The sequence below is a fragment of the Anopheles ziemanni genome, chromosome 2 (genome assembly GCF_943734765.1).
Source record: "Anopheles ziemanni chromosome 2, idAnoZiCoDA_A2_x.2, whole genome shotgun sequence".
Lineage (NCBI taxonomy): Eukaryota > Metazoa > Arthropoda > Insecta > Diptera > Culicidae > Anopheles > Anopheles ziemanni.
In genome coordinates, this window is record NC_080705.1 from 74923262 (window position 1) to 74938577 (window position 15316).

General features: G+C 43.6%; 1 protein-coding gene across 1 annotated transcript; it reads left to right on the plus strand.

Moving 5' to 3' along the window:
* Window positions 1-12: 12 nt before the first annotated feature.
* LOC131282166 (uncharacterized) lies at window positions 13-9799 on the plus strand. The gene is made up of 15 exons (XM_058311571.1): window positions 13-672; window positions 1566-2882; window positions 3073-3229; window positions 3476-3702; window positions 6787-6903; window positions 6971-7108; window positions 7208-7342; window positions 7420-7481; window positions 7554-7681; window positions 7773-7892; window positions 7994-8139; window positions 8206-8541; window positions 8631-8771; window positions 8918-9118; window positions 9329-9799. The coding sequence occupies exons 2-15, from the start codon at window positions 2300-2302 to the stop codon at window positions 9433-9435; spliced, it is 2598 nt and encodes an 865-aa protein (XP_058167554.1). The 5' UTR covers window positions 13-672; window positions 1566-2299; the 3' UTR covers window positions 9436-9799.
* The last annotated feature ends 5517 nt before the right edge of the window (window positions 9800-15316 follow it).

A 15316-nucleotide genomic window follows, 5' to 3' on the forward strand; every position in this document is an offset into this window, starting at 1 on the left:
TGGAGTCGAGGATCGTCGCACGTAGAGGCAAGTGGCAATTTTCGCTGGAAAAAGGGCTCGAGCTACCCAGCGCAGTGGGTGAAAAACTGAACTAATCCTCTGACTTGGAAGTGCAGCGATAGTTTGTAGAATATATAAAAATCTTCCCGAAGCCCTTGCGCTGGTTCCGTTGTAGGGAGAGGCCAGCGAAAAAGTGATAATTAGATGAATGAAGAAAGTGCAGTTACCATCTTGTGTGCCCTGGAAGAATGTTCTCCTGCCTCAGCCCCTAGAATACCGAGACGCTCCTTTTTGCTGTGTGAAACCCACTTTGCTAGGCATTCGTAATGCGTGTGTGCGATAAATAAATAATCGAAAAATCGGCGAAACCGTTCTTTATTGTGCGCTTTTCCGCAGTGTCGGAAAGCATCGAAAAAGGAGTACGGTGTAATTCTCAAGGAGCTGATAGTCGAACGAAAGATTGAAAAAGTCGAAACTAGGTGAAGCAAAGCAACGCAAAATCGTTCGCAAGTGATGCATAGTGGTAGCGGCAGGCAGTTTGATTTTTGGGTGTTCCGGAGCCCGTTTTTCAGTGCCATTATTCCTGGCCGCCAGGAGTGTTTGGAAAAATCAATACTAATATAAAAATTAACAATGGCGGCTCGAATCGTTTCGACGGAAGGAGTTTTTTTGGTGAGTTGATATTGCGAGAATCCTAGAAATGTCAAGAGAGCAAGAGAGAGCGAGTGAAAGAGAAAAAGCAAGCACGAAGAAGAAAGAAACAGCGCTTGCAGCGCGGGTGCGAAAACGAGAGCACGAACAAGCGTAACGCGAGAGTGGCAAGAGCACGAGGGAGAGCACACTCCTAGAAACCAGTGGCAGCAAACTGCTGTGTAAAGTTCTAACAAATAATTTGCGCATCCTTTGGTCGGAAAATGTTCACAGTTTCAACATTTGCATGGGTAAAAATGTCGGTCGCTACAAGTGGGAGGACGATTGGCATGAAGGGCTCCTCAGTAAGCGAACGCCCGAGCATTTAACCCCACTTCGAAGTGTCAACAAGCCGAACGGGAAGAAGTGAAGTTGTAGCCTTCGATAGATAAGTGTCGCTTTACCCGATGAAGATGTCGATTAAGCACAGTTGATGCTGATAAAACATGAAGCACTGCGTACGCAACCAAGAGTGAGGTGGGAAATGTGCACCGAGTCGTTCTCCTTCGAAGGAAATTGAATCACAAAAGCAGCAGATTGCAAATTAACCACCAACCAAACGATTGTGCCTTGCTGGGTCAATAGAACCGTGACGAGTATCAATTTAGAAGCCGTTAATATCTATCAATTTAGTGTAAAACCCCCACAGTTGGTTTAGTTTAGGCATTGGATGATGAAGGAATGGACCTTTTTTTTCTTCTGGCAGAGGAACCAAATTTATGAGCATGATGGGAAGAGACTTGGGAGGCCATGTAAACCATGTATTTCTCTCAATTTGGTGTCCTTTTTAAGGATTAGTACTTTTGTGACTACCAAAATTAGCAACTTCTGGGTCGTAATTAAAATTTTCTTTTTCTTTTGTACTTTTTCCACAGCGCTTCGTGTGGCTCCGGCAGTGAAGGGGACGCGGTGTAAAATGCACCCCAAACGTTATCAACCCTCGAAGAAGAACACCTCGTACAACATGCGAATGCGATATTAGAGTGCTGTGTGCATGCACATAACACACAGAAGAAAAAAAAACACAATAGAAAAAGAACGAAAGAGAGCGAGCACAAAGAAGACTCGAGCAGCTCATCGAACAAACTCCTTGCCGTCCTTGCAGCACGGGGAGGAGCAGCAGCCCTAAACTTTCGAGAGAGGGAGAGCGTGTGCAGCGCAAAACGGAGAATCCATCCGCCGGAAGGACGAGCTCTATAGCAGGAGCAACTGACTCCATCCATCCATTGCACAAATGTAGAGCGTTGCATCGCAAAGGGGAGAAACGAGTACGAAAAAAACACACCACACATACATACACAAGGCTCTATCAGGAGGCAGGAGGAGTGGGTAGAAGGAACCGGAACCCCCTGGACCGAGAAGAAGTTTTGTGGCGCAAGGAAGAACGTTTTCAAAATTTGCTATAGCATAGCGACCAGCAAGCAACAGACGCTCATTCTCGGTGCCAATCTTCTTTTTTAATTAGAAAAAAGTTCAGGCTCACCTCCCGCGATAATACTCGCGATAGCGGCTTGTCCAGTGGCCTACATACCTTCGGGGCCTGGTTCGGATTCGAACGTCTACGTGCTCGGACACACGGTGGTGCTGTTTTCATAGCCACACACCGAAAATGCACAGCATGGTGGTCGCTACTAAACAGCACAGGAAAGGATCACGACGCAAGGACACCAACGGCAATACTGTGCAATGTGCCCAAAATTCGCTCAAAAGTTTACTTCATTGTGATTATTTCAACATTCCTGCTACGGTCGGGGCGGACGCTTCCGTTGCTGCGTACGTTACCAGTGATTGCGCTGGAAGCAACCATCTCCTGACGGCCGCCTCCACTACTTTACTCCCCGATGAACGATTAGTCACAGCCAACTTTTCCACCCATCATGGCGGCGATAAACGTCGATGCAGCAGAAACAGCAGAAGAAGACGCGAAGCAACCCGATGCAATGGTGGCAACGGTGGCAGCAGTATCCTTTCCCTCGCCAGAATGCCCTGCAGCAGGAGTATTTACACCCGCATCACACCCCCCACACAGGCGGTCGGTGCTTCTGATGCGACTCTAGCACGATTTCGGCAGCCGGCAATCGGTTCTGCGACGCACCACAGGAGCAGAACGAAACGGCTGCAGCGATGTCTTGTTCAAACATGTTTGGCCTTGTTCTTGATACTAGGGTGCTGTGATGCAGCGAAACAAGAAGGTGAGCTATATTTTGAGAACAATATCCCCTACATTTTGATCAGTATAAAAGCGACAGATTGGACAGCTATCCAAGGAAAATGTCAACAACTTCATATTGGCATTATCATTTCCTTACTTCGATAGAAGATGTTTATCTCCACAAACAATGTTTAACCCTTCTCATTCTTTGCGCTTCTTTTTCGGAACAGTTTTACAAAGTGGAACGGGGTGCGCATTTCCCAAGCGCTGGGAAGGTCAATGGTTTCAGTCCGGTGTACAACAGCCAATTACAATAGAAGGATCCACGTTAAGTACTAGAGGCCGATGCATCGCTAGCGAGGGCGATAAGTTTTTATTAGTTAATGGGTAAGAATTATGTCCGTCCCGCGCTCTTCAACTAATTTTCTCGATTGCCACTAATATGCATTTGTTTCTCGTTTCTCGTCTCGTTTTATTTCCATTTGAATCTTCTTCTTGCTGCACAATGTTTGTACCGGGCCCGATTGCCCAATTGCAAACGATGCACCCGACGACCCTGCACGGAACCATCATGCCACCAACGCTTTATAACGCGACAACTCGCTGCCTCCGACAACCCCATCACACCTGCAGCAAAGGATGTCATCGGTGCGTTGTAATTTATCAGAAGCATATAAACATACTCCAGTATAAAGAAAGTGAGTGTGAAGATTTTTATACAGGCCAGTTGAATCCAGCTGCAATGCCTATTCATAGCGTTTTAAAAAGTGATCGGGGCTTAGCTCATCCCAACATGAACGGGCATTCAAGAATATCGTCATCGGATCCGTATATGCGATCCAATGAAGATAGCGACAATTGTAAGCAACAGAAACTACTATTTTATCTTTTTTATAAGTGAATATCCTCTATTGTTTTCTTTTTAATGTGTTTTTCCGTTTTCATTTTTCATTCGCCTCTATTTGTGTTTCTTCGTTAGATCGCAAGTCAGTTTTTTCTTTTGTCGAAAAAGAAAACGGTACTAACTCTAACTCTACTACTACTTCCACTACTAACCTCCGCCGCCCTCCCACCCCTCACTATCTTACTGCGAGTCCAGACACACAACCGAATAACCGATCCCTTGCGCCATTTTTCCTTCATAACAACAACCGCATTTCCCTACACCTCCCCACCCCATGAAGCGACCACTATTCTAACCCTTAAATATACACTTTTTGTTACTCTTCCTGTGAGACTTCACTAAGAATCGATGAAACACCTGTCGCTGCCACTCTGTTTGTGTCAGAACGAAGTGGAACCGATTCCGTTTGGTTTTCCGTATTATAAATGCTGCCCTTCTTTTGTATGTGAACTGCAACTACCGCAGTCTGGAACTAAGAACGTATTGATTGGTGGGATCATGATCTCAGTTTATACGAAACATGATGATATCGATACTTTTTAACTTTTTTTTCTACCTACCTCTTACTACACATATGTGCCATTGATGCCTCAGCTTAGGCATGCATTCTGCATTCGGCTGTAATGTTCTATAATGTTTAGAGATGCTATAATGAATGAGAACTAACTAACGGTGGCATAGAATTTTTGCATTTCCTTTAGCATTGAGCCCGTGCCATGTCCGTGATAGTCTTTGAGATAAAAATAATGGTTTGGTCTTGGTTAGAATATAGGTTATTGATATTGTTAATGGGGTTTGTGATGAAAAATTTTATACCAAAAACTCAACTTTCACTTAACAGAACGCTATCTGTAGTAGAGAAATACTTTCTTGAAGTAAGTTAAGATTTCCTAGGGATTTTGTTATGCCGTTTAAGGAAGGTTCCACGTGTGTCACCTTTCCGGCTATACTTTCACGGTACACGCGTCAGTTATAGTCTAGGATTAAGGCAATGAACATTCACGAACAGGACAATGGTATAATTTGCTTGTCTTTAGTTAAATTAAAGCAATTTAATTTGCCCCCCTTCGTTGTGCTGTGTTTTAAATCATATTGTTTAGTTGGGTTGTTTTTCTTTTCTCAACATCACCATCATCTCCCATGTTTGCTTTCCTGCAAGCGCCAGTTTCCCTCAGATTTCATGCCTCTCTGTAGTGAAAACAAAAACATCACAATAACTTATGATTCTGCGCACAATCTCATCACATTTGTTCAGTTAGTTTTGTATTTCTTGTGTTTCTAATTTTTTTTATTATCATTTACTTTCCATTATAATTACCTTGCAGCAACATTTCTGTACTTTCTGTAATTGAAAACAAACAAAATCTTTTCCCTTTTCGCTAGTATGTTTTTGCAAGGACATGAGGAATTAAAGTTGTTCAAGCTAAAAATATGAAGCACGTTAAGATTTTTGTTCTTCAAAACATTTAACTTTTATTCCGTTTTTTTCGCTACTAAATTCAATTGACGTAAATTGCCAGCGGTTTCTCGCATATCGTGGTATACGCTGGTCAATTCCAACCAGGTCGCAGTGATGAGCAGAACACACGTTATCTACTTTTAAATAGATCGTTGAAAAAAAACAACAACAAAGTAATTTAAACGTAAAAAAACTACTGAATGTTGGGATGGGTTTGCCCGATGTAAACTTTTCAGTTTTTGATTTTCATAACTTTTTTTCTGTTCCTCCCGTTTCTGATTTCGTTCGAATGTTGCGCCTGTTTCCTTTTTTTCGAATAACCGAATGTCCAATTTAAAATAACATTGAAAGACCAGTTTCAGAAAACCTTAGAATTAATTTAGCAAACTCTACTTGAACCATACACTCGCGAAAACAGGCTGCTGGCGGTGAACCGACACTATTACCAGGAGTCTGTTTTTTTTCGGCCACTTTCGTCGGCAGCATACTCCTTGCTTCCAACCCGTTTAATCGACAACCCAAAAGACCCTTTGTAAGGGACGAAGACGAGGAGAAAAGATGTTTTGTTTGTTTTCCCTACTTCATCGTACACCTTGGCTTCCAATGCCTCAATATTTTGGTTTACACGACATTAAAGTAGATGCAGTCACAGAACGTCAAGTGTATGAGCTTATTTTCCCAGCACAAGAGCCATTAAAGTAATAAATTGATCGGAAAAGGCAAAGCTATATTGCTCAGAACAGAACTTTACATCTTCCTTACGCTAAAATTTCGAGTTTGTTTGTGAGCTCGTGATGTGCTCAAAGCATTTGTAAAAAGACTATGTGTTTGTGTGGCACATCGATATACTTATTCGTTCCCTTTTTCTTATGCGGCCTTCCAAGACTCCTCCAATCCTCTCGTTCAACACAACACGTCTTTCAAATAAACTTTTCATTTCCTTCATTAGAGCAGTAAATGTCACACATTTCAGTGTAGCTTTTAATGGATTCTGTAAATTTTATGTATATAAGAATGCTTCAAATGGCTAAAACGCAGTACCGGGTCTTTAACGGAAACATTTTCATTGCGCTCTAGTATTACACTGTTGGTTCGTGGGAGCCGTTTTAACATTTAAAATAGGATCAATATAGTAACAAAAACCCGCAATTCGATTTAAAGCAAAATTAATCGTTTTAAGCTCCGTTTTAGTCATTGCGTGTATTTTAAGTGGTCACGAAAGACGCCAGAACATCCGGTTGAAATCCCGTTGGCTGGCGACCTTGGCCACCGCTTGAGGGCCTAATGGTGTACCGGATTTTCTTGTTCTGTTCGAACATTACTGATACGTAGATGGTTGTAAATTTGTGTAAATTTATGATTTACTTCTTTTCGTTCCTGGTTGTGGCTATGTTTCTTTGGTTTTACGTTTTGTCCCCATCCCCTATTTCTCTATCTCTTTCTCTCTGTCTTATCGTCGACCGGAATCGGTGGAAGGAGGAAGTGCAATCTACTAATGATGAACGTTTTCGTTTCCGATTTGTTTTGTTTTTCCCACCTCGGCCGGTAAATTGTGCTGTTGAAAATTGACTTACCTTCCAGGCATGGGATGCAAGGGTCGCGAAACACTGCACAACCTTTGCGAGCAGATCCCGGGAGATGCTCTACTGTACAGTATGTTTAAAATTAATCCAGAGCCAATTAAGTGTCCTCTGTCAGGTGAGTGAAGCGTGTGCCTCATTATTGGAACAAGAAGATTATTATTGTTCACCTATGCACTTTTTAGGTTCATATACGTTCACCTACAATCGAGGCCATGGGGAGTGTAGAAGTCCCGTGTCGAACATGGAAATGTGTACAGAAGACAGTAGATTACTGCTAAGTTTTCAGGCTTGCCCTGACGTACCTGGGACCGAAAGCACGGGTAAGCTAAACTGTGTGCTTGCTTTCATACACACTGAATTTCAAACAACCACATTTCATGAACATCTATTCATATTTATTTTGCTGTATCTATTTCCAGTTGAGGAACTAACATGCCTAGCATGGTGGAAGGACGGTAATTCACGTTATCTTGTGGGGTTGGTTTCACATCATCATGCCACCTCGAACGAGGAACGATTTAGGTGCTTTGTGTACGAAAAGCTAAGCGGATCTGGTAAGTAATCGCGGGTTTACAGTAAAAACTAAGATTCCTAGAATTCACCTAACATCGTCGTTTTATTCTTTTCAAAGATGCCGAATATAAACTTGCCCAGTCAGGAGATGCCACTTGCAACGGACTTGAAAGTGCGGAGGTATGTTCATGACCGTGAAATGATGTAAACTTTGTATACTTATTTACTGTTTACATTGTTATTTTTTCGTAGGTTGGTTCCAGGATCATGACGCTGAAGAAGGCACCACTGATGGACCGTTGTGATTTCCCGGTTTGGTTTAAGGGCCCTCGTTTTTGGCATGCCCTTATGGGAAGTGCACACTACGTGTTTGATGCGAGGTAAGGATTAGACCAAGGCGCGAAAAGAATTAAATGAGATCCATCCTTGGCAACCACCATTCATTAACATCCCTTCTCCTGTTCGTTTTAGTGATGGTTCGTTGCACATCAAAAAGCCCAATGGTCACACAGTCGCCAGATCTCTGTGCGAACAAATCAACAAGCAAACGGCATCCGAGATGATGGTCGTCGTACACCATACGATGGGCTGGTAAGTGGGCGAAAAGAAAAGAAGACATTTAACTACATCCCATTTGGGCGAGAATATTGAAGAGTTTCTCTTGCTTCTGGCTTCGTTTTTCGATCAATTAGCAAATCCGGGTTTATGTGCGTGATGTTCTACAGACGAGACACGCACGTAGCGGAGCTACAGATGGGCACACCGGCTGCCAGACTTGAAGATGCATGCACAACCGAAAACTTTGATGTTCATCGAACTCCGTTCGTGACGCTTTTAGGTAGGTATCAACTGACCGGGGCAGAAGGTAGTCTAGTGTGTCATATTTAACTCTCTTCCCCTTCAGCTAATAATTCCGAAACGCAGCTCTGCCCGATGGAGGGCCAGTACATGATGAAGGGCTTCCTTACGCCCACTTCATCCATTTCGCGCCACAAACGCAACCACAACAATAAGGCCCGTTCGCACCGCCACTGGGATGTGGTGGGGTACCGGAACCAGGAGAGTGCCATCGCCAGTAGCAGCGTTAGCGCCGGTGGTACCGTCGGTGGTGTCATCGGTGCCGGAGGGTACATGGGCCTGGAGACGAAGCGGAGGGCATTCCTGCCACGTTCGCGACGTACGGCAATTGAGCTTGCGCGGAACGATTCGTATACGGTTCACGCTGAGGACGGTGCTGTTGGTAAGTGTCCCGTGGTTTTAAAGAAGATGTTCAGCGGGTCTCATCTCCATAAATTGTCACATTACACTGGTGTCATTTTTTTTTCTTAGCTACCGACATTGCCAGAGCACGACGGGAAACGGCCAGCGGATGTAATATCAATCACAGCACCAACCGCCATTTGTTAATCGGATGCAACGAAAATAGCATAATTGAAGTGAAACCAAAATGTAAAATCGACGATGAAGAGTGTAAGTATAAAATTACTGATCATAATTGAACACGAAACGAAGATTTATTGCTTATCTTTTTGTCGTCTTTGAAAAGGAAACAATTATGAATGTTTGAAGAAATCACTTGTTCAATATTAATTACATCAATTTCTGTAAAATTTCAGTGTATACATGCCTCGGTCATTGGCAGGAAAACCAGACAACGTACATCATCGCCAAGCACGCAATGTCCCAGCATGGTGTGTGCATCAGCTACGTGCCAACGGAGGGCAGCCATGTGCAGGTCTACGTCGGGGACACTTGCCACCGGGCCGGTATGCAATCGGGCCAACACCGATCAATGCCAGCCAACGTAACGAGCTACGGTAAGTGGCATTGAAACTGACAACAATCCTTTTTGGTGGAATTAAATAGATAATGAGTGGTTTTAGATTTGTTTTGTAGTTCAAAATGTTTCGTTGGTGTTAAATGCGACACATGTATCAGGGAAATCGATTGGGCAATTTTTTTTACCCAAAATTCAATTTTGAAACAAACACAAAATGCTTATGAATCCTTTTTTATTATTATTTCAGGTAAATGTGGCGAGACCAATGCCGCGGTCTCTTTACGTCATCAAACTATCAGCTGGCTCTATTCCGTCGTATTATCTATACTTCTCATTCGGTATGTCTTGCGATGATCATCTGCGACTAGGCAGTAATCGTAAACGCGACACCTCTTCATTGCACGGTGTGGCAAGATATGGCCGAGATGAATGAGCTGTAAGTGATGTATTTGTTGTGTGTTGCAAATTTGCATGTCAATCAGATTAAAAACAAACAAGCAAGCATCCAGGCGCCGACAATAGGCTAGGCAAATTAGCGTTCGTTCGGTGGAATGCGACCATAAGCGCACAGATGGTGTGTGCAAGTACTTCTGTGGCACAATAGAGGCAAAGGATATCGTGTACATCGATACAAAGTGTACAAAGCGAAATGTGTAGCAGCTTATTGGGAATAAAAAGTGACGACGTGTTTTATGATTTTATTTTATTATTTATTAAATTATGTTCTTCGTTGCGTTTAAATCTCTATACTTGTTGTGATACGATGAAAATGATAAACTAAAAATTACACACTTGCCGTGCGCGGTTGAGCGAGGGGACAGTTTGATGATTGATAGGGATAATGATTTACCACAAAAATTGCCCGCGCTAAATGGGTCGGATCTTTTTACGTTAAGGAATCGAAATATCGAGCCGGCTAACACACATCCACTCACTCGTACAGGAAGCTATTTAATACTTCATACGCAATTGTCGATTTGGTGATGATTGTTTTTAATTTTTGGACCTACGAACGAAACGGAAATTAACGTGATGGATGGAACGATGTAACGCTTTGTAAAAAAAAAACATACAAAACATTATGTGGTGGATTAATGATGGTCTAATTGCGTATGCGATGGCAAGCTTTTCTCGGAATACTCGGAAGTCGAGCAGTGTTTTGGTTCCGCGGGGCCAAGGGCAGCATTTCTTCCCTCAACCATATTATCCATGCGTTCGCTGGACTAGCAGCTGGTTGACGTAAAAAACCAATTGTGAGTAAATGATACATTGCTAAATAAAATACATACGACTAATGCACATATATTCAAACAAAACCAACGAAAACTAAATCTGAACGGGCAAGGTAACGGGCGGAGGAAGGAATGATGCAACAGGGCAGTAGTGTGTGTATACAGAAGAGCAGAATGTTACTGCGTCGCATTGAAAGAGGCAGCCACATGAAGATGAAGGCATTGATTGAAAAGAAAGAAAACTTACACCCGCTAATAATGCAGAATAATAATCATTCGTTTTTGAATTATGTATCCAAGGTTTCCTATTAAAAGTGATTGTACAATGGTAAAACAAACAAAACAAAACAACAAAAAAACAGAAGCAAACAAACAAACAAGAAAAGAAAACTATGCACTATGAAAGATTGTGCAAAAACCTAGCAGAAATGGAAAGGGACGCTACACGGTGCGCAAAAATAGGACAAGACAAGTAGCAAGGATAGACAGATGATAACAGAAAAAAAGAACATATATATACATAACTATTAAGGACGAGCAGATGAGGCGCAAGGAATATGATATGTCGCTGATCGCGGTCAGGTGAGGAAGGAATAAAAATCACACAATGTGGAAACCCACTGTGTACGAAACGAATGGTGATGTTCAAAACGAATGAGGGCTGGTAAAAGTTTTTTAAGCGGGCACAGGACACAGAGAGTAAACTGAAACCATAAACAGCGGGAACCGAAACACTTACACAAACATACACAACACACAATCCACATGAAGGACGAAAAAGTACTCTAGGCTTTTTAAATTAAATTATCGTAAAACCAGAAAAATTACTAAAAAGATCTGATATTTTTTGTGTAAGTACTCGAACCGTGAGGACGAAAAAAAAATCGTGAAGACGAATGGAACGGAACTGAACGGAACGGAAGATGGTGGAAGTGAAAGACACTGAAAAAATAAACCAACTAAAGTAAAGGATAAAATGTGATCGTTATTTTACTGTAATTAATTTCGTTTTTTTTAAAGAAAACTACAGATGCACCTGGATAGGATAACATAGAATTCAAGTGATACGGATTTTTATTTCTAATCATTTAACCTAACGAGAGCAGAAATGTTCGTGGTTTTAATTATTTTGATAAGAACATTATCATAATCTCGATTCGATATTATATTTGGAATTGTTTGTTTTATACATTCCGTACGATAAGTAAAATATTTAGCCTTCAACTCAAACTACTTTAGTACATAGTCGATTTTATGCCACATTTTTCTCCTACATAGTGTAGTGCTATTGGCTTGCTATGAAGAGACCACGTGGATAAAAAAAAATTCGAAACCGGACATAATGGTTCTACAACATTGAGGTTTCTCAGACAGGATGAGTAAAAGTAGAGGTTAAATTTAGTGAACACATTTGTAAAGAAATCTTCGAAGCAGATGACCAGCACCAAGGGCAACCCTTCACATTATCCAATTATCCGCAGGAGACTCCAATCGGTCCTCATCTCCACGGCGTACATGCTGTTCCACTCAGCATGCGCTGAGAACGATCATACCGATCGAAATCTTAAGATCTGTGACTTAAGTCAATGCCAACGATGATCGCTGTCAACAATGCCCGTTCATAAAACACGCAAACACCAACACCAACAACCGGTCGACGGTGACGGGGTGCACAAGTGCATGTGTGTGTGTGTGCGTGCTGTACCTTTAAAGCTTGTGTCATTTTGTAAGCTCCTTCGAAGAATGAGCTGCGCCGCGCGTTCATAAGCCGATAGATCATAAAAAGTTTCAGCGAGTTTGTGCCCTTTCCCGCTCTGCCCGTCGGAAGCCGCGCTCGCACGTATCCCTTTCGCTCGCGTCTCGGTAAGCCGTCGGTTCGCTTTCTTGAGGCGAAACTGGATTTCGTCAGTACGCAAACACCCTTCGACCAGTGCGGCCACCGTCGTTCGCGAACGTCTCGTGTGTGGCTTTTCCTGCCCGTCGATTGATCTTGCCATTTGCCCGTCCGATTCACTTGCGCCCATCGGGACGTGTACTCCACAGTTTTGTGCGGTGGAAAGAATCATCACAATTAAACGAGCTAAAGCAGAGGAAAAACCCTCGCAATCGGGGTTGTGTCAAGCGGTGCTAGAACTACGAATCAACAAGGTAACCCGTTTATTTGTCGACTCGCAGTGTGCCCTCTCGTCGTGTGCGAGTCTCGTAAGTCATCTTTTTTCCAGTGTTTCGTGCGACCCCGCGAGATGATGGTGTTTTCCTCCAGCTCCCTCGCTGGAAGGCTGTGTATTCCCTCCTGGACGCGTTTGTGCAAGTGGGTTGGTGTGCGGCTGGTTGGTCGCATGCATCGATGCGTGCGCGTGTGCGTGAATGCGTCGCTCGCTGCCGCGTTTGGCGAAGATAATTTATGAATGAAAGTAAATAGTTGATGTACCCTAAATACCCGCGGTGGGAGGCACACGCAACGCAGCAAACATAGTTTTCTGCCAGCGCGTTTAAAGTGAAGCTTTCGATCTGCTAATTATTACGAGTTGGTGCCCGGGTGAGCAGCAGCATTTGCATTCTGTTCTATTGTTTGTGCGTCAATTCTACAGCGCGAGTTTGAAACTGGAAGCGGTACGGAATTCCCTTTCCCCAAAAGTCCTTCAGAGTTCTGTGTGTGGTTGTGTGGTTTGTTTTCTCCTTAAAACTATTGGTTCTCCGCGGTGGTGCTGTGATGATGTGTGTTTTTTTTTAATTTATTATTTGTTTCATTCCATCTTGCACAAGATCATTTCCTCCACCGTTTCGACCGTTGACACGCGATTGACCTCCCCCTGTTGCCCCATCCCTCCCAGAACCATCCCTTCTCGTCATACAACCGCCATCGGAGAGGCCCGGAGTTGAACCGGGTTGGTAATTACCAATGGTTGCCCTTTCGAGGAAGACTGCCACTGGCCTGCCGACTAGAAGGCCTTTAGTGTTGAATCCGATTGTTGTGTGGCGATCGTGTTTTATCGTGCCTAGGATCAACTCCATCCGATCGGAGTTAGATTTGACAACGATCGCTGGTTGATCATGAGACAGCATAGTGGATGGAATAAAACATTTGGTAAAAAAAATCTATGCTACTGAGCGCTAGAGTCAACATTAAGATTGTATTAGGCCCGAACAACGCCCGCAACACGGCTTTACTCGGGCGCGTCCAGGTAGGAGATGTTAGGGTAATATGCACCGCTTGGGGTTACAGGCAACCCGGTTGGTTTTGCCACAGCTGTGGAACTTTCATTATTTTGGGTAAAGATTTTGTAAAAAAGGTTGTCAAACATCTGTTGATAAAATTTGACCAAAATCCACCTGCCTGCTTGTTCTTTTGTGTGTCTCGTGTAAATCTAGCTAGCAGAATGATGGAGACTCAAAGTAATGGATTGAAAAACAAACGAAAAAATTCCAAAAGTAAGCTAACAAATGTACTAAACAGCAATCGTTTACAGAGCAGAAAAATCGTCAAAAATTGCGAAGTGTAGCGTTTCGAATCAAGAAGTCAGATAGAGCGCCCCAAAGCATTCGGGCAAGATTCCATAGCAACGTTTTCTAGTGTTAAACAAACTCATTTCTTTCATATTCTTCTAGGATCAACGATCGCTTTGGAGAAACTAGTATACTTGTAACTTACCCATAAAGTAACTGGTCATTTATTTGAAATCTATGAATGCAATCGATGTGGATCATTTGCGTTCGAGATAATGCGCAGCATAAAACATGCAGCTGGGTAATATGTTTGGCAAGAACCAATATGCAGGCCCGTAGCCTATGTCTACAGCACCAAATATTTACCATATTGGTCACTTCTTAATTTACAGTTCCTTTTATGATAGAAGTGATCCTTTTATGATAGAAGAAGAAATTTGCTTGAAGTCCCAGCTATGCTAGGGGATGGAACTGTGCATTTCGACATTGGTTGTTAAATTGAAAGCAACTTATGTCATTAGGGGACTTTGCAACTTAGAGATATAAAAGTAAAGATTTTAGTTTAAGTCATGCAAATAAACAAATTGGTTGGACAGCAGGAAGGTGCATAATGCCCCCCTCTTCCCTACTATAGTATTGTGTGTCAAAACGCGCCGCGGAACACACGGGATGAGCCCGCGAGACGGAAAGTACGGTTCGCCCGTTGTCCATTCTTTAACTGTACCCCTTCCCCGCGGAGGGGGTGGCCCCAACCATTGTCCACCACTAACTCCCGTCTCCCCCCTCGACGATTTCGCCTGATCCCTGTCCCCCTCTCCGCCTCGGTCGCCCCCGGAAGAGCTGGTCGAGTGTTGCGTTTAGGCATTGCGTTCCGATGACGTCACTCGCGCTGGCTTCAGACCCCGGGGTCGCGCGAACACGAAATAAATAATATGCACACGTACGCACACGTACGTCCGTACCGGTGACGCTTGTCGCACTATATCCGTGTGCCAGCACACCATCACAGCACACTCTAGCGTGGCATTGTGGCGTTTTTTAGCATAGTGTAATCTCTCCACCCAGCAGATGGAATGAATGCCGATTAAAGTAATAAACAAAACAAGAAGAAGGAATAAAAGTAAGCGGGCGTGAATGCGACCGCGAATCGCTGGTCTTGTGCCACCCCGTTCCGTGTGTTGTTTCCGTGGGACGGGCAGATCGTGCCGTTTTACTCGCGTGTTTCGTGTGTGTTTGTGTGCGGGCGATAGTGTGTCCCTGTGGGGAAAGAGTAAACGCGATCGCGGGGCAGCTGTCAGCGAAGCGATTCGTCATCAACGTGTGTGTGTGTGTGTGTGTGTGTGTATGTGACGACGTGTTGTGTGCTGGAACGAGGAAGGGTTACGAGGCCGTGTGTGGCGCAGGAAGACACGCACGGTGATGTATGTGCGCGCGGTGACGGCGAACGGCCCGCATCATCATCGTGTCTCTGAAAGTCGGAAGATCCACTACTGAATGGTTCTACTGAACGCGGCCGGGAGCACCAGCGCGGTTCAGTGTCCGTCCGGGTTGAAAAT

Coding starts and splice junctions, on each gene's coding strand:
- LOC131282166 (XM_058311571.1), top strand. CDS start 2,300: ATGCACAGCATGGTGGTCGCTACTAAACAGCACAGGAAAGGATCACGA. Junction 2,883..3,072: donor TGATGCAGCGAAACAAGAAG/GTGAGCTATATT, acceptor TTTTCGGAACAG/TTTTACAAAGTGGAACGGGG. Junction 3,703..6,786: donor CAATGAAGATAGCGACAATT/GTAAGCAACAGA, acceptor CTTACCTTCCAG/GCATGGGATGCAAGGGTCGC.